The following is a 20,089-nucleotide window of genomic DNA, read 5'->3' on the forward strand; positions in this document are numbered from 1 at the left end:
GTTGAGGAATGTTACTGATTATATATTATTAAAATCCATCTTTAGTTATAAAATGAAAAAAGAAATATAACACAAAGTATAACATAGCATACTATAAAAAATCACTGAATCAAATACAATACATTCAATTTACAGATGTTGGAGACGTACAGTATTTTCCACGCATGCAAATTTGGATCCATGCATTTACATTACAGTGCCCAGAGCCTGTGTAAAGACGATGTGCAGACAAAGAGAGAGGCAGGCTGTTGGTGTGTGCACCACATGGGAGCAGCAACACACAGGAGATGAGGCTGTATGAATCCTGCAGTGCCACCCCACTGGCACCTCCCCTCTCCTCCCATCGCTCCCAGTATGCCTCCCAGTGAGCCTCCCGGCCATTCCCCATCTCAGCAATCCTCTTAGTCTTGACCCCACTCCACCGACAGCACCGCCACAATCAGATAATCCTATTAGGACACACACGGTTAGCCAACCAGCCAAGAGGCTGAGTCAATGATCGCATGCATTTTGTAAATGTACGCGATCATTGACAAACTGGGACAAAAAGACGCAGTCTGTGCCAGGGAGTGTCTCCACACCCATCAGGGTTCATTTAACACTTCCAGCACTGTAAAATAAACAAACTATTTTTTTCAGTCAGAGCTTATCAAGTCAAAATTAGTGTAACTGAAAAACTGGTTGTGATGATAAAGCAAATGGTGAATCATCATGTTCTATCATAAAAGAAGCTGCTCAGAGGGTTAAATTGTCTTTTAATCAATCAAGCAGGTTTGACATAAACTGCAAGTCAGTGGTTCAGTCGCACAATAAATCAGAGGGGTCATGAGATAACTACAAAGATCGGAAATATGAGAAAATATATGTATTTTTATCTGATTTTTCTCTAATCTTGTTTATTAAACTGTAGACAGACATACCTTTTCAGGCCTCTAATAACTATTAAAATGAGGGAACATCAGTTTGCTTGCAACTCACTGACTTATGCAGTCACAGATGCAGACATCGCTTCAATTTAAAGCATCAGAAGCCAAAAAAGTTTGGAACCAGCTCTGTAACTTCTGTATCACTGGCCATTTTCTCAGAAGACATTTTGACATGTTACAGGAGGAAAACCACAAGTGTAGATAAGCAAATGAATGATAACTGAATTCTGTTTAGCTGCTTTGGTGTTTTTGGATGTAACCCAACAGGAGAACTAGTTCATTTTATTCTGTCAAAGGTCTAATTACAGGGGCAGGGAGAACAACACAGCAATAACATGTTTTGCTGCATCTGTGTTGGGAGTAATTTGACAATGAGGAGAGAACTAAAAAGCAGAGTTGTCTTTGCATTTAGGCGTTGCTGCGCTGAAGAGTGCTCATCACAAGTTAGCTCACTGAACACCCTCCAGGAGCTTCGTGTTTCTTAATTGCAGAGCGCAGTTGCCATGGCGACATCCCTTCCCCCTTGCTGAGCCGACAGCACACGGTGGAGTTACCAGAGGGGGAGAGGGGGGAGATGACACACACTCTCACACACACACACACACACACACACACACACACACACACACACACACACACACACACACACACACACACACACACACACACACACACACACACACACAGACACACAAACTTCCCTCAGTGTGTAGAGGAATATGTAAACAGCCAGAGCAGCCGGCTATAGAAATGGCTTCCCATTCTGAAGACATTCAGACATTCAGAGGGGAGGATGAGCCTGTCTCTGTAAGTCTGATACGTTAATGAAGCAGTAGAACTCCAGTCAGCGCTGGACAGAAAAGATGAGCGTCCTTTCTGTGTCTCTCTTGTTATACTACTTATTCACATTTTTGTGTCACGCAGAGCCAATTAGTTCAGCTAATGGACAGGAAATGATTGACTATGAGGTCCCAATCATGGTGAGCCATTTACAGTCCAGACATAGCTGTGCAAAGGGAGACAGAGGATGTGTCCTCCTTAGGTTTGGAGGTATAGATACTTTATACATATACTTGATCTTAAAGATATCTTGATACTTGAAGTTAAAGTATCAAGCAGTTGCAATGGTGAAATTCTAAAATGCCAAAAACAAAGAAGTGGGATTTTTATAACCACCCCCATGAACAGTGAAAAATCCCCTTCTGTGATTATGAGCACACCACATATTCCACAGATTCCTTTTTCTGCCAAAAGTAAGGAAATGGACTAATCCGTCAGACTGAACAGCACATTAACACAAAACGGTCCAGCCCAAAAACTCCAGGTGATGGTTTAGAAAATGAACAATTACTTTTTTGTGACCTTTTCTTTGACTTCCTCTGCAGAGCACCCCGCTGGACCTGATTGAAACCGGAAAAGGGCTAAAGTTCCAGGCAGAGCGCCCCCATCTGGTCAGCCTGGGCAGTGGACGCCTGAGCACTGCCATCACTCTGCTGCCCCTGCCTGAGGGTGAGACAGCTGCTTTAACACAAACACACCAACAACTGAAATCACTGTTTTCATATGATTGATCAACGCTGCATTATTCAGCCAGAAAAACGGTTATAATAAGTTATGACATCACGGGTAAATTAATTAATTTCATAATTACATCATTGGCTTTTTATTGTGGTATTGGCTTTAATACATTGCGTTTGTTGAATGTTATTATATTACATGTACAGGCTTTTATAGGAAGCCATAAGAACACACACACACACACACACATACACACACTTTCATCCTTTTCTGTCTCTTTGTCCGAACAATGCAGGTTTCACCTTGTAAATCTGTCTGGTGACCTCGTGACCTTTGGTCTGTCTGTTTGTGTGACTCTGTCCTCTGTCTGTTGGTCTGTCAGTACCTGTGTGTGTCTACTGGCCTTCCTGTCTCTGTTGTCTGTGCGTCTGCAGGCTGGTATGCAGGGAGATTCCCCTATCAGGGGTTATGTCCAGGCAAGGAGACTGTGTGTGTGTGTGTGTGTGTGTGTGTGTGTGTGTGTGTGTGTGTGTGTGTGTGTGTGTGTGCGAGTGCGAGTATGAGTGCGAGTGGATATGTGTTTGTTACACTTGCCTGTGACATTGTGTGTGACGTTTAATTGGGCCTTGGCCTCTCATCACTAGGCTCTGTAGAGATCAGGTGTGTGTTTGTGCCACTGTTTCCCCCAAATCGTGTCAATATCATTCTGTAGTTCGGAGTTGAGCCATTTAAAGTAAAGATGAGCACTGTTCTCTTACTGTTACTGTTGCCTTCAGTCATCACTGTGCACTCAGAGCAGTGACCTTAAAGAGCAGCAGCCTGGGACAAGTCTGGAGACATTTTTTGCCTCAGGTTTTGGCTCTCAGGTTACACACAGGCTGCAAAGGGACGTTGGCAACATCATTTTAATCCACAGGTAATGTTGTCCTAAAATGGACTAGGACTGAACATCAGTCAACATTAAGATGCAGGTATCTATAGAAGAAAAATTTTTAATTAGCTTTTTTAAAACTTCATTGTGTCCCACCCACTTCAGAAACAAAACCTGAACTGGTACTAACGTTATTAATGATTAAAACATTTACTGCTCCTCATCAGAATTTAGTCTAACTCTTCTTCCTTCCCCCAGGCCGGACTACTCTGGGTCATGGTCCCATGGACATCAACATCCAGGGTCCCGGGGTGGCTGCCCAGCACTGCTACATAGAGAACAGGTTAGGGGTCATCACGCTGCACCCCTGCGGGAACCTCTGTGCTGTAGATGGGCTCCAGGTCACGCAGCCTGTCCGTCTGTCACAAGGTAGGAGTCAGCTCAAACATTTCTCCCATAATTCACTCTGCTGTTTGGTAGCACCTCATCTAATGTGCAGTGTGAAGCAGTGCAACCAGATTGTCAGCAACACTGAATCAACATTTCAGTTTATCTTGATAACATGGCTTCTGCTTTGTATGGATTTCCTTTTTCCCCACTGCAGAACAAACATTACAGGAAACCAATGGCCATACATTGTAATTTGTCCTGCCTACCAATGTGTATGATCCCAGTTGAGCCAGAGATCAATCCATCAGCTCTTTGCATGGTCAATGAAAATGCAGCACGAGAGCCAGCGGGTCTATTCAATAAAATGCACAGTGTGTGCTTTTAAATAGCAATCGATCGAAGAACAGCCTGAGGTTCCTGTGTTAATGAGTTAACAGGGTGAGTTTTGCTGTGCTCAGGCATGCAGGTATTAAACAAACCAGAGAGGGAGATGAATTGATTTTCAATCTGCTGCAGCCTGGGTGGATATTAGATTGGACGTTGTGGAGAATTTTGCTGAAATGATCCCCTGAGATTGTCACTGTAGAGGTGAAGGATTGTTCTGATAGAAGGTAAGACCTAGAAGCTACAGCATCATGGTTAACTGGACACTTAGACGGGCTCATCTGTCTACCAATAACAAAACCCACACAGTAGAGAGTTTTTTTTAGATAATATAACTTAAAGGACGTCTCTCTCTATGATGGTGGAATTTTCAGAGAGAAATGTGCTGCACAGAAGGAGGAAAAGAAATTTGATAAAACCTCTGAAATCAGGGACTATTGTGTCGCTGCAGTATATAACTGTTTACAGTTTTGGCTGCTGTTCTTCATTGTTATTTTCACTGGTGTAACTGTAACTCTGATATTTGTTTTGATGTTGGGGAAAAAAACAGATCAAGCCTTTTGTAGGGAGCCTTTCTCGTCTAATATACCACGCTTCATCCTCTAGACGGTATGTATAATATACCAACATCAGAAAACAAGTTTGCATGTGAGACAAGTGTAATATGAAGCTTCAGTTGGGATCACTGTGTGATGTGCGATCCTTTGTAATTTAAGCTGTCAAGTTAAATTTCAGTTGCATTATGATCCCACTCATCGCTGCTTAAACAAATCAGAGAGGAAGTAAAACTGTAAATCTTGTTGCTGTTTCAGGGAAATTCATAGAAGTTTACACCAGCATTAAAGAGACACTACTCATCATTACTCAGTGTTCACAGGATGTGAACTTCCCTCTCTGCTGATGTGTAATCACACACTGTGGGATTATTTCTCATCCTCGCACAGTGTTCGACTTTACAAAAAATACCTGTAGAACAAAGAGTACATACATACTACATGGACTATTGTCATTCCTTTCCAGATGCTCTCTGCACACAGTATCCAGTGTCCTGCATGACTCTGTGACGTGTGTGTATGTGTAGACGAGCATGCGTGTTTGCCTGTCAGTGTGGCCCTCTGTCTTTTGGTATTTCAACCTGGACTCTGGCTAGGTAACCTGAGAGGGGGACACAGGGCTATTTATACTGCCCCTTTTACCCCAGACGGATCCGACTTTAGCCCCAGAGGGGGTTTCGGGTTGAAGCGTCAGTGTGAGGGTAAACCAGAGTTCACTGTCAGGGTCCTGTAAGAGCTGTAATGTACAGTGGGAACAGTTTGAGTTGTTTACACGTTGCTTCCTTTAGTGTTAATGTAGGATGATACAAATGAAAAAAGGAAGTAGATCAGACTCAGTTGGTTACTTACTACTCGCAATGAGTTATGTACATTATGTGAGTAATACATTACAGGGCACTTTAAAAGTTCCCTGCATGATAAGTGAAGTGTTGTATGGTGCAGAGGCTGAATCACAGTAAGCTATGACTATAAGACTATGACAGTGGTGTGTGTCACAGGTACACACCTGGCAGATAAATACTTTACACCTTGGAACGGCTTTGACTTCCCAGCTTTACAATTTAGAGAAAATCAAGCAGCGGCAAGTTGGTATTGTTACAAAATGAAAATGTGCTCAACATGCGTTTAGTGGTAATCCTCTAGGATTTACAATATAAATCAGAGGAGCCGGTGGAGGGAAATCCCAGCAATGAAAGGGCATGTAAAAACTAAGCCAGTTTGTTCAAAGCGGGATGAGCTGATGTTTTAAAGGGATAACGGTTGGTCGCCTTGCTTCAGCCTATTGGGGGGAAAAATAAAATGATGAGACAAACTCAATTTGTGGAGTTTGAAAGATGTGAGTGTTTACCAGACGGGGGAAATTCTAAGGAAAATATACTGAGTTGCATTATGGGAAAGGAAAGATCCATGCTTGTTTTTCTTTTCGTTTTTCTTTAGTTTTTTTTTTTAAACCTGATCCATATGAGGGACTAAAAGTCAGGATATCTCTGCCTCTGTTGCTTCAATTTTTGACCATTTTAAAAAAGGAAATCTGTCTCTTATAAGTCCCCTGATGTTATGGAAGCCCATTATTAAAGAACTGAAGTGTCCCTTAAACTGTGTAGTTCATAGAATTTAATTCACTGGCTGTTTTTTTTTAAAGCCTAATCACAAAGTTACATTCTCTCTCTTCAACAATAATGCTTCTTATACCGTATTCCCAGTATATATATATTTAATCTTTGGTTATGTACTTAAGTACAAATTTTCAGATACTTTTTCTTTACTTATTTCCATTTAATGCTACTTCACATTTCTGCTAAACTACTAGGTATTTCAGAAGGTGTACTACATTTATCTGACAGCTATAATGACTTTGTTGATTCAGATTTAGCGTATAAAACATATGACATCTTATAAAATATGATGCATTATTATAGATTAATCTTCCCAGCAGTTTAAAAAGGAGCTCAAAACAGCTCTGCCATGATAACATTTTGCATGTTCTATTGCAACTTACCCTTAAGTTGTAGAATTTTATATCCTGCCTTTTTGTTTACAGTATATGATTGATGTTTTAGTAGGAATGAAAAAAAATGAATACACTGACTTTATTGAAAGTCATAAACTTTATCTATAAACTATATTAAAACAAAAATCAGTGGGACAGACAAATGAGCAGGCCATAACCAAGCAAATCATCTGATTCCACAAACTTATAACATTTATTGCAGAGGCTAATGTGCTTGGAGGGAACTCTTATCCTGAATGCTCCCTTTAATGTGAGTTTTTATGGCTTTCAAATAAATGTCTGGTTACACTCAAGGCTTCACCTTTGTTCTTTGATATAGTCATAAAGCAGACTATAAGAGAGAGGGAGAGGGAGAGACACCTTGGCTCTCACTCTGGCTCTCAGCTTTATTGACATGGCAGATTAAACAACTAGTGAATGTTTCCAAACAGGAAAGGTTCAGGCCGCATGTCTGATATTTACATAATCAATAAATCAATAAATGTTATTGATCAGTTAGCTTCGTGTGTGTTCCAGTAATAGCGAGCTTTCCTCTCCTGTGGTCTCTCTCTTTAGACCCCCGTCCATTATCTCTGTCTTTCCACTTCATCTCCCCCCTCTCTCTTCCTCTCTCTCTCTCATTGCACAGCTCTGACTCAGGATCTCCACCTTCTTTTCATCCTCCTGCTCCTCCTCTTTGGTTTCTCTCCCAGCCCTTGCTGTCTGACAGTACTGACTCTCTCTCTCTTTCTCTCTCTGCGGGCTGAGAGATGACTGTGAGCCAGCTGTTTCTTAGAGAAGCCCCGGCGGTGTGAGAAAGCGTCTTTACTGTGTGACCGGCTAGGAAGGAGACAATGGACAAAGATCACAATGACTGTAAAGTCCCGCACTGGTTTGAATGAACTGGGATATACCAACGCCATCAGTGGATGAACCCGTGTTTTAACAAGTGGGCAAGCAGACAGCTCCCTTTGTGAACATTCAGATATCTGCAGAATATATTAGTCTATGGGGTTTTTAGGATTATCATAACAAAAGCGCGTCGGGACAAAACCCCGTAAACGCTCCTGTTGTTCCACAGTAATTCGCAGAAACGGAGAAAAACACGTGGCTTTATTTAAAGGAGCAGAGGCGATGAAAACACCGGAGGGAGAGAGGAATTTCATTCATTGCAGTTAAAGTAAGTTGATCTGTTTGTTTTTTTTCTTTACTATGTACAAGTTGTAAGGTTTGCGGTGGTTTAAGGTCGGGGTTTGTGATGGTGTTTGCTTTGCCGGGCTTGTAATTTGTTAAGCCGGTGGTTGGCTGAGTGAAAGCTACGGGCTGTAGGGAGACAAATAACAGACTAACAACTAGACCCAAGTGCTTCTTGTAGGCTACTGTAAGTCATTAAGTGGCGTAATGTGGACTCTACTGGCTGATGTGGAAAATACATAGTTTTACCTTCGCTTTTCGCTGCGCATTTTGAGATCTTTCCGGTCAATATGCACACTTTCGCCAAACTCCGTTCAAAAATCTAAAAAATGTAACACTGCACTCTGATTTGGGGTAACTACATATATAATGGAGCATTATTCAAGGCTTTTTATATATTAATATGTGTCTACATGCAATTCGGCGTGCATCCACTGAGCATGACTTACCCTAGCTCTTTTTGATTACTATGCTCTTTCACAACTTGGTCGTCCAACAAAAGTTTGCTCTGGTGGGCGGTAGCTAGCTGTGTTAGCAAATGAGTTTCGATTCTATTTACATAAAGAGCTCATTCTGATTATTTTCAATGCCGAATGATTTCTAATTATCATTTTGACACGAATTGGTTGTTTAAGTCCTACTTGTTCATGAGCACATTTTGCCTAAATGTAAGAATAGTTTAAATGGCCAGTTTTTTTCAATCGAGTCTGGTCTTTCACCCCACACATGCAACATGAACACCTGCTCTAACTTTGCTGTCTCCTGCTACTCAGCCCCCATTACCCTGAGTCCTGACTTCTCCCTTCCTCCATGTGAGTTCTGTTTATAGACCACAAACATATACAAGTCTGCCAGATCTGCAGATACCCCCACCCACCCCTCACCCCTCTCTGGCCTGGCATAACCAGACCCCAGCGTGTCTGTCTACTGTTACACTGCTATTCCTTGTTGCCAGTGTGACCTAATCAGGTCTGGTACCTGGAATAGGATCGAGCTTTCCTTTCATGCATTCTGCTTAATCAGAGGCCTCTGGGTCCATGACTTCTGATTGTATTAGACAGTTCAGGAGCTTCTTGCTGAGCCATTGTGCTGAACACACTGCTTTAGAAATGTGGTCATTCTTTCCCCTCTGCTGCACCTTCTCAACATCTGTCATCTCTGACACATTGCGTTGACCCCATTGTAAGGAGAGGATGTCAGAAGTCAGAGAGAAGCCCCTGTGCAAACACTCTTCAGGCTGCTGCAAATGTGTAATGTGGGCTCCCAGTGGGCCCAGAGCACAGGTCAGGTGGGTGAGGGATGACGAGGGCATCACAGCACAGACAGAGATTGGAAAGAGGCTGGTAGCAGCTGGTGTGCATACACTGGGTCAGTGTGTGTGTCTCTGCATGTTGTTGTTTACACAATCTTTGACCGTACATCCTCTGACTACACCAAGGTCAAGGCAATGTGTCCAAATGAGACGGTGGTTAAATACTACAAATACACCAGGCCTTGAGATGAGGGTTTTGCTCACACTGGAGGTCTGTGTAATGAATTCCACACTGTTCTTCCTAACTTTTTCTTCTAAATGGTTAATGTTTTTATAAAAGGAACCTAGAACCAGCGTATGTTCAGTACAAGTTACAAAAGACATCACACTGACTCTTGACTCTCTTCTACCCCACTTCTACTTGTCTCAACAAATTCTGATTTAAGTATGTGTCATCACTTTTTACTGAAAGAGTGGCCCAACCCCACAGTACCAATTCTGTTGCCTTTCTTTTTTTTTTTAATATTGTGTGTTATCCTTTGACAGAGCCAACTTTAAGACAGTTGTTACGGTTAAATAAAACAAAGATTTCATTACAGAGAGCTAAAGTCATGTGCCCACATCTGGAATAGCCTCTGTTCCACTAGCTTCTGCAACTCAATACAATTTCTCATTCAGAATTTCTTAATTGCTCTTTGTGAAATACTGAAGTGTGTTCCTTTGAGTTTATAACAACAATCTTCATCTACTGCAGCAGCTGCTGTTAGAAACAAAATCAAAGAACGATTACTTTGTGAGCACAGGAAAAAAAACACTACAGCTCCCATGAAAATATACACACAGGTACTTGTGTCATTGTAACTTTGTTTCATCCATGTCCATAAAATTCAGCAAAGCAAATCTGTAACTCGAGATGCTTATCTAAATATGCCATGTAAGTCGCTTGTCCCTGCCCTCAGATACAACCCATAGGAGCGTACCAACGATTAAGGTTGTGGAATGGTCAGGGTTTGGTTAGGCACCAAAACTATGTGGTTAGGTTTTGGAAGAGATTGTGGTTTGGGTTAAAATAAGTATTTCCTCAAGATTAGAGGACCTTCATCCTCATCGTTACAGGAGTAAAACGGGTTAAGGTTGAGGAACGATCATAGGTAAAAGAAACAATGTCGGTTTCTCACAGGAAACACACCGTGGTCTGCTGTGAGCAGAAAGTCCTGTGTTTACAGCAGGTTGGTTTTGTATCGGCACCAGTACTGATCCAGTTTATTGGATCAGTTCATGTGTAATTGAAATATTAGCATCTTTGTACAACTTAAATGTAGAATGTTTGTGGCATTTCTGCTTTTAATTGATAGGATGCATATGGATTAAAAGGTGGTACAATGGCTGAGTTAAAAATCAACATTTTTTTGAGTGTCCTAATTCTGAGTGTAGAATTTATGCACTGCATAGTGTCCTCAGAAGTTCCACCCATGTATATGATATTATTCTCAGAAAATCAGGGCCTTCTTATATATGAAATTAGGCTGTAGCTACGGTTGGGAAGCAATGATTGCTCAGACAAAAACTAATTTGACAGGAAAGTATAGAGAGACTGTACCTGTGAAAAAGGAATGCTTTGATTTGAAGCATCAGAGCAGCATACCTCTAAACCAGCTCACATAGTTTGGTTTGATAGGCTGATTGATCCTCAGGCCTGCAGCCATCTGCCTCTGGGAGCATGTTTAACAGCAGGGGGATTGGCTTTAGTTGTTCTGACAAAAGGAGGAGAGGGAGTTGGTGGCGGGGGGGTGATGGGGTTGGTGGGGTGTGGGTGGGTGGGCAGCGAACATCTGTTCGGACAAGCAGTATCCAGCCTCTGTCTGTTACTGTGATGAGCATCCACTTGAGACAGCAGCTGTCAGCCTGCTGGATACTGCATCTGGTCTGTGTGGTGTGGATGCTGTGAGCAGCGGGGATGTGACTATGACAAAATGTTTTAAAGGGGCACTCTGCTAATTTTACACAGAAAGTTCAGTTCACTCATCAGGAGCGATGCTGTTCAGGCTCTGAAAACAGTAGTGTAATGTCTTCTGTGGCGCTGGAGGGAGCTTAATGAAAGATGCTAACTAGTTGCATTATGGGAAATGTGGGATTCAGTGTTTGTGAAGCCTTAATCCATGTTAAAAAGTTGGATTTCCACTGACTGCTTTAACTGTGTCTGGAAGTTAGACTTTGGAAAGTTGATTTTGATGAATAGATCACACCCTTTTCAATACATGTTACATTCATTTTATGTTAATTACATCCAGCTTTCAGTCTTTCTATTGTTTCTATTAACAGTCCTTTGAAGCGCTTCCATCATACTGGGGTTGTGCATGTTAGCTTCCTAATTGAAAACAACATTGAACTTCATCGGCTTTGACTTGGTAAATGTTACTTTGGGGACTTTGACTCAGGAGACTGCTGTTTGTTTCTCGTTTGAAACCAATCATCATTGTTGTTTCTTCTAACGATGACCGTTCTCCAACCTTACCTGTGTCTTTATTACTGTCACCATGACATGATTGTACGCCTGTCACTGTAAGGGCCTTATTTCAGACAAACGGCGTACAGGGACGTTCAGGTTGGAGGACTTGTTGAGATCTCTTCCATCGTGGCATCTCGCTGGCGCCATGTGGTTCGCATATGTGATCACTTCTTCCAGATCATTTCTTCCCACCTTTTATTTGTTCAGATAGTTTTTTCCTACATGGTGGGAAGGCAGGTTTAGATCAGGCTTAGACCCCCCCCCCCCCCCTTTCTCTGTGTACTCCTTTCAGACCAGTCCCATATCTTCCTCTGGTATGTGCATCTGTGTTTGATGGCTCCTGGCTCGGCAAAAGGCAGTCATTGATTAACTGGTGGGTTTGACTCTCTGGCCTTTGCTGAGGCTGTAAACCATCAGCTTTCCATAGCAACTGTCAGCCATGGTTGTGGGCATCCCTTTGTCTGCACCTCCTCCGCCACTTAAGTGATGTGGTTTAGTGGCAACGCTTTTGTTTGTCATGTACAACAAGAAAAATCACAAAATGACCGAATGAAGTTTTTCCTCATTAACTAATAATGACTAAAAAGTTGCAGTTACTTATTGAGGAGAATTCAGTTCGTCTGACAGGAGGAGCGGAGTGAGGTGTAGTGGAGCTCCACAGATTAATAACATCAGGGTTTTTAGGGTGATTTTCAGCTATTGGAATTACAGTCAGGATTTAGGAAGGCAGATTTCCTCTGCTGCTGATTTGTTTAGTCCTTTCCTCATGGTATCAAGTGGAAAACTTTCAAATACCAAATGTTTGACATGTCGATTGACCACATTGCCCATTTAGGAGTTATTATTGTCATAAGCCATTTTTTAATAACCCGTACCGATGTACAAGTCACTGCTCTACATTCTCCAGCAAGGCTTATTCAAATGATACCCCTGTGCTGGTCAGAGCCCTCAGGATCTGGTTGGTCTTTCCTGGAAGAACTCACAGTTAGAAATCTGATAACTGGCTATAACCATCATACTTGAATAGAAAAAGAAAAAGCTACACATAGAAGCTTCATCGAGGGAAAATCCAACTTAAAAATGAGCTCACAGTGCTGCATGTAATGCTTCATTACCATTATTCTTCCTGTTTCCTTCCTTTCTCCGTGTTCGTTTTGCTCTGGTGTCTGGTGGATGACAGTGATCCTGAACGTGCTTGTGTGAGATGAAGATATGTTTTCACGGCGTCTCACAGACAGGATGGTGCAGAGGGAATAACGTGACAGCAGTCATGAGCTGGATTTGAAGCCACAGACGTGATGTGCTCCTCCACCGAGCCAAGCCAGTGCTACTAACATGTGTTTATATAACTGCGTTTCTTTGTCGATTCGTAAGTGTAACTAACTCCTCTGACTCCACATGAACTCACTGTGGTAGAATGTGAAGCGTTCTTGCTCTGACCACCTCTGGTTCCTCTGATCTAGTCTTCTGGGAAATGTACTTAAGGCCAGGCCGACGTACTGGAAAGATTTAATGTGGTCCTACCACAAATGATGGAATATTTGGTGCACAGACACATTTCAGATAGGTCGAATGTTCCAGGGCTGCCAACCATTTCCCTTTTTAATGCCACAATACCCTTGAGGCATAATGTGGCATTAATGCTGATTGGCCTGAACGGTCGCAAATGAAAACTCACAAGGGCTTAAAATTATTATCCTTGACAGCTCTGGTATTAAGTTAGTAGTTTTAATAGATGTTCTCTTTTTATGATATTTTTTTTCATATAAACTCCCATGGACTGACTCAGGGTTAGGAAAAATGTTCCCTATGTAGTTTAAATAAAATCCTTATTGGCAGAACTGTCACAATACTGGATCCTGATTGGCTGAGATAAAGTTCAGATAAAGTAAACCCGCTGAGTGGAGGCTTTCCAGTTAAAATGGACCGATTGACTGACTGATTAAACTGGACTGGTTCCATTTTTTTTCTTGAAACGATGTCCTGAATTCGACTCTCTTGGAAAAAGTAATGTGTTATGACTGTAATTTTGGCATGGCAAACCGGTTTAAATACTACAATACCCACAAGCCCTTGCTCCTTCAAAGAAGGTTCCATGTCCAGCCCTAGTTGCGATGCATTTCTTGGAAATCTGCTTTAGTGCAGAGACCATAAGTCAATTATTTCATTGATCAGTTGACAGATACTTAACCCCAACAGACTGATAATCAGTTAAGTGATTAAGTATTTCACCAGTTAGCACCAAACATCTGCTGGTTCCAGCTTCTAGATTACGAGGATTTGTGGTTTTCTCTCTTTCAAATCGTTGTAGGGCACCTAATGATAATTTTCTTTTTCAATTAAGCGGCTGATTATTGTTTTTTGATCAACTGAGTAATCGTTTGGTTTATAAAATCTGGAAAAATAGTGCAAAAATCATAATATCATCATATCTTGGAGACCCAGTGTATTGGAGGGATGTATTTAGATTGCGAGTTCTGGCAAACAAACATTCAAAAGCCCAAGATGTGTTTTGTTTTCACATTAGAGAAAAGCTGCAGCTGGAATCAGAGAATCTTTATCTTTTTAACTTAAAACATTACTTAAATGATTAATTTATTATGAATGAATGATTAAATTGACATGGGTTCATCAATACATCATAGTGAATTGAATTTTTGGGGGGGAATTTGACATTTTATTGACTAAACAATTGATTTTTTTTTCTTTATTTGAAAGAATCCTCAACAGATTATTGAAAATAACCATTGGCTGTAACCCTGTCAGTCTTATACTGCCTGCAAAAATGAGTGAATTAAACAGAAACAAAACAAATGTAAATATCTACATTACACATCTCACACGTACTGTCTATACTATGCAACAAAGGTGTTCATACGTAATTAAAAGGTATTTCTCGAATAGTGCTCCTCTAAGTGTGTAGCTCACTTTGATGCAAAAAAAGGCCTTTGGGTGTTTTATTTTGCTGACTAACAAGAACTATACATAGATTGCCACCTTGACTCAATCTCTATCAGCTGCTGTTTGCATTACAGTATGTGCTCTTTAATCCACTTAGGTGTTCCTGTAGTTTTATTAGAGGATGGGGTTATAGTGTCCTTGTGGGAAGGTAGCGATGATCTTCACAATACAATACATGTCCTCTCTCCTGAAGATGAGACGTGTGGAAAGCTCTGTGCAGATGCTCCATTTTGATTGCATAATGTAATGGATGAAAACCCATAATTTGTTTGATATAGCACTTTTAACACAGAATCCTGGTTAGTATGTGGTTGTTTCTTGGTTCGGGTGGAGCCTCTCTGTGTGGAGCACAGTGCAGGGTTGGTGGAAGATGCTGTTCTTGCAGTAATGCTCAGAGTGCACTCTCTGTGATGAAGGCTGTGATTAGACCAGTAGTTCCTGGAGTGTTGTGGAAGAAATTGTTCTCTTGCACAGCGGTCAGGGAATCAATCTCACTGATTAACTGGGGGGAACTCATGCACACACTTGCACGCACACCTCCACTCATGCTCCTCTCTGTGAATCCAGCCCCTCTTACCAACATTGCCCTTCCTTTCCTATAGGACTTCTTGCATTGTAATTATGAAAATGGAAATCTGTCATATTTTCCCGTTGGAAAGACTTTGAAACACAGCCGCTGATTAAACAGATCTCAGTTTCGACCGCAGCTCATTTCGCTGAGGTCAGCCTTTCAGAAAACTAATCCTGAGATGTTTGCGAACCACTGCTTCTTGGAAGAATCCTGACGTGCTTATCCTGGGTCAGAGGGTTCTCATGAAGGAGGGAACAGGGAGAAGAAGAAGAAGCAGAGATATTGGTGTGTTTTGAATAACTGAAGCCAGCATGGTCACGCCAGATGTAGAGCTGATATTTTATGGCAGTGCATAACAGAAGTGATCCAAATCACTGCTGATGACCTGTGACTGGTTCATATAAGTGAATGAGGTTTGTTATTTTAAGTTGGAATAACCCAAATCAGTGTTGTTATACTGTGTTTCTAATCTGCCTCTGCAGTAATATTGGGGATGGGCAGCTTCCCCCAAGATACAATATGCAACAAGTTGATCTCATATATAATTAGAAACAGGTTCAATAGACTACATTCAAAATACAGGCCCCAAATACACCTTAACTGAAAAACAGATAGCTTCTTCTCACTTGGCACAGTGATTATCTGTGGAAATTTGTGTTTCAGTGACTGATCAGACCTCGACTGATACTGAAAGCAAAATAAATATATTTTGATCAGATGGCGTCCAGCATGTTTAGCATGGGCCTGGCCAGGGCTGCCACAGTGACTCCACAGAGCTGACTGAGGAACATGGAGGTGGGAGTGTGCTGATATGGAGCTGAATGAGTGCACAGTTTGTCAGGGGGAGATGGTACTATGAATGCACGTTTGTTTAGATGACTCCCAGTCTCAAGAAGCTTGGCAGGAGAGGAATGTTCCAACATGACAATGATCCAAAACACACTGGAAAGATCACACAAGCGTTTTTCAAAACTATGACCTGGCCAAGTATGTCCCCCTGACTTGAATCCAATAAAACATCTTTGGAGTATTTTAAAGTAGAAGGTAGAGCAACAAAACCCGTCCAGCAAAGAGCAGCAATGAAGAATGTACTGACTTTCGCTGCAGTCGTTTCTTAAGCACAAAATACCTTTCTTTCTGGTTTAATTAGTCAAAGATTTCTGTTTTTCAGATTTCTTGGCTTCACTCTTCTTGGGCTTTGGGCTGGAAAAGAAAGGAAACTAAATCTAAGCCGAGGCCTTTTCTTTACGCAGATAAATGTTATACTGGCACTTCTCAGCTGTGGTCTTCTCTAAGAAGTGGAATTGGTATCATTTGAAATAGTGACTACAGGCAGGGAAGAATATTCATCTAAATAAGAAGAATATAGTATACATTATGCACATATAATGATCCTTTTTGTTTCTTAGTTTCTACCATAACACCACTGGTACCTGGATCTACCTGCTGCTAGAGATTCAGTGGCCAATGCAAATACGAGCAGGGACAGGGAGCGGTCCTGTCTGCTGCCTCGTCTTAAATTAAATCTCAGACATCGCTTGAGTTATCATGTAGAGAGATCATTCTAATGTGTTTAACCGTGGGGAGAAAAATACAGCTTAAATTGACACCGTAAATCTATAATGGTTTGAATGATTGGTTTTTGTATTAATGCCTCCTGGTGCTGCATGTCGTGAACATTAGATAGAAAACAGATTGTCTGCTTTCCAGACAGTAAAAATAATGGGATTTTGATATAAATCTAATTTGGTAGATTCTTTGAGAAATAGTTGCACACAAATTACCATGGAAAGTAGCAACTGAGGTGACAAAAGGGGAATGTTTTATTTCAGTGTGACTAAATAACAGTTTAATGCATGTCTAGAATAATACAGTCAAGATGTGCGCTGTTGTGAAAGAGCTTTTTATGGCTTTTTATGAGACTTTCAATAGAGGAAACATCGGGAAGCAAGACATGATATAAACAGGCTGGATGTAGTAGACATCTTGTGAATCTATTGTTGAAATGTCGTAGCCTCTCCACCCCTGAAAATGTGTTCTATTAAATATATTCGACACTAATACTCTAACAGTAATCAGGCTGCAGCCAAAATACAGTTTGAAGCACTGAGCAGTGACACAGTAGAGCTGCCTTAGAGTTGAGGAAAAACCAGATGGTTTATCATTTAAAAAGCTAATGTTTTATAAGAGAATCAATTTAACATTTCATCCTTTGAATGGACCTAAACAAAAAAGCTGTACTAAACAGTATTTTTACACAAACAATGGATCAAATGACACAAAATGCTAACAAAACCACAGAGAATTATCACCCAGCTCTGCTGTTCGTCTGAGCTTCATGGGGCAGTTCAGTGTCTTTCACCTCACTGCTCTGGTTCCTGACCCACAGCTTTAATTTTTCTTTCAGTCTCGTGGTTCAGTTTCTCATTAACCTTGTTTCTAGCTACAGCAGCCTCTGATGAACCCACTGTACACTACCTGCTCAGCACCAAACAAAGCCAGTACCTAGCTGATGGACACAGGTCCATTGGTGGAAACCAGTTGGAGACTTACATTCTTCAGGTTGCCAAAAACACTAATGCTAATGTCTCTCCATACCTGCTGGGTGTGTAAAAACACTTAAGCCGTAACATCTTAATATGGTGATAATATGACAGTGTTGTATTACCAGCTTGTCTCTCTGCAACAAATTGGCAAAAAATCAATTAATGCTGCTTTAACTAAAGATGCAGAAAGACAGAACAAAAAAAAACAAGATTCACGTCTTAATTTTTCATCATACTGATGAGAAGGAGAAAGATGCCAGTGCTTTCAGTAAATCTTTGTTCCCTCAGAGACCAAAATTGTCATTGTCAGCATTGAAAAACAGAATAGAAACAACTTAAACGTACAGATCTTAATCTGCAGTGGTGTTCTGTCAAACGCAGAGCTTACATTTCAATGTTTGTCTTTACCCCAAAAAGTACTGTTGGCGTTTCTCACTGGAACCAAAGACGTACCACCACAGTAGCTGCAAGTTTTGAAGCTTCCTTACCAAATGTGAAAGAGACCACCCTCCTTGCTGTGGAGAAAGTTGATCAGCAGTGAGCTCAACCCCCGTCGCCCCTGGGTTCACCTTTCCAGTCACCGCAGCTGATTAGTTCCTATGATGACTGATCACCGAGAGGAAAGTGACCTTTGAAGACGAGGCCTCACGGGTTTAAACTCAGGCCACCTAGGGAGACGTGTGAGAGAGTATCGGAAGCCATTTTGTGAAGTGAACTTCAGGCATTTTTTTTTTTTTTGGAAAGAATGCGTTGGTGTTTGAGTTATACAGTACTGTACATTATCACTAACTCACTGCTATTTTGGTGCTTTCTGGAGAAGTGAAGAATGTGAAGTCCTGTTGTGAGAAAGATAAAGTCATGAATGTGCTGAGCAGCCTGCAGACGTGCCAGAAAAACAGACTCATCCCAAACATCTTTCACTTGAAGCCCGTCCAGTCTAAATAAAGGACTTGGTGGTTTGAGGTGTGGTTAATTTCTCTGCATGGTTAGAGTTCGGCATCTCCGTGATCTCATTAACAGCCCCACCCATCGGCCTGTTTAATACGAGAGTGGCATGTCTGCAAGCAGATCTGTCCAGTGCTGGAGATAAGGTGAGAAAACCCCCCCCATTGTCTGGGTGGAGACTGGTGTTTGAGATCAGAAACAGATGCTGAACTGACAAGCTCCTGTTCTGTCTGCTCCTTCTAGAGGATTTTATTTTGGTGATCTTAAATGTTGTTCAAGTCGGAAATGTCCCAGCAGACCTCTCCTCGTACATTGGACATACCCAGTTTATTGACTTTACGCCAAGTGCTTCCATTAAGTTACCTTTCATTCCTGTAATTGCAAAATGAAGCTCTGCAGTTTCTCAGTGTCAACGCTGTATGGGTGCTCTATAATGGATAACTGCATGATTAATGATCCTAACCACCCCTACCTCCTCCCCACCGACTATGATACACGGCCTGTTTAGAGCATCTCCATACCCCGACCCGTTCCAGGGACCCGGATAAATGCTCCATGTCTCTCAGGACCATAAATCTGCAGTTATTTTGTGGAGATCTATTGTCCGACGCTGGCTGCAGCGTGGCTCCTCGCTGCGGGAGGATCCATCATGATAAGTAGCTATGTGGTGCTGTAATGGCTGAATTGATGAGTGCTAATTGGTACCAAGAGACTGCCAGTAATGGTCTTTACAGACAGCATTTCACTGCGAGCTTAAAGCAGATGAATTGATTAGGAAAATACTGTGTGTTCAGCCAGACACTGGCTTTGCTCTGTGATTCAGTCATAAATCAGGTTGTATTGAACAAAGTGTGAAACGGTTCAGTATGGGACAATGTTCAATGCTGAATAGATTTTTGGGATTGGTGATCATAAAGAAAATAACTCTATGTGACTATATGACTTTGATATTGGAAGGACTACTGTGCAGAGACGTAATTACTGAATACAAGTACACTGAATGACTATTGAAGAAAAAATGTTTTCATAAATAGGATCAAGTTCAGGGTTTGAGTTGACATTTCTAACTCTAAACTTTAGTAAATGGGATGCTACTGTACTACTACGATCCTCATCTTTAACCCCTTGCCAATACCTATTGATCTTTGGTATACTCTTAGATAGTGCGCGCTAATACATCTTGAATGCCTTCTGCCCAATAAACGTCCTGCTGCAGACAGACATGGATTTTGAGTTAGCAAACACTGATAAAGGGACAAGTGTTCAAAGTGTTTTCACCCTCATGAAATTAATAGAGCTTACAGATCTTCTGGTGGTCGAGTGGGAGCTCATTGTTTTGAATATCCTGCACCACGTACTGGACAATTGTCAGATGTTGAAGTCACTGTTTCTGAGTGGAGAAACTTTTGCGTTCTGAATCAATCAGTTGCAAACAGTTTTCATAGTCATTTGATATATTTTATATATCAAGTAAAAAA

General features: G+C 41.4%; 1 protein-coding gene across 4 annotated transcripts in view; it reads left to right on the forward strand.

Annotated features, from left to right (window-relative positions):
• The window catches only part of phldb1b (pleckstrin homology-like domain, family B, member 1b), a 98,995-nt gene that overhangs the window by 26,281 nt on the left and 52,625 nt on the right, over window positions 1-20,089 (forward strand). For all 4 annotated transcript variants that reach the window (XM_041046953.1, XM_041046954.1, XM_041046955.1 and 1 more), the window contains exons 3-4: window positions 2,312-2,435; window positions 3,574-3,744. In XM_041046953.1, coding sequence (XP_040902887.1) covers window positions 2,312-2,435; window positions 3,574-3,744 — 295 coding nt within the window. The remainder of the gene's footprint in view (window positions 1-2,311; window positions 2,436-3,573; window positions 3,745-20,089) is intronic.

This window comes from Toxotes jaculatrix, chromosome 9 (genome assembly GCF_017976425.1).
Source record: "Toxotes jaculatrix isolate fToxJac2 chromosome 9, fToxJac2.pri, whole genome shotgun sequence".
Lineage (NCBI taxonomy): Eukaryota > Metazoa > Chordata > Actinopteri > Toxotidae > Toxotes > Toxotes jaculatrix.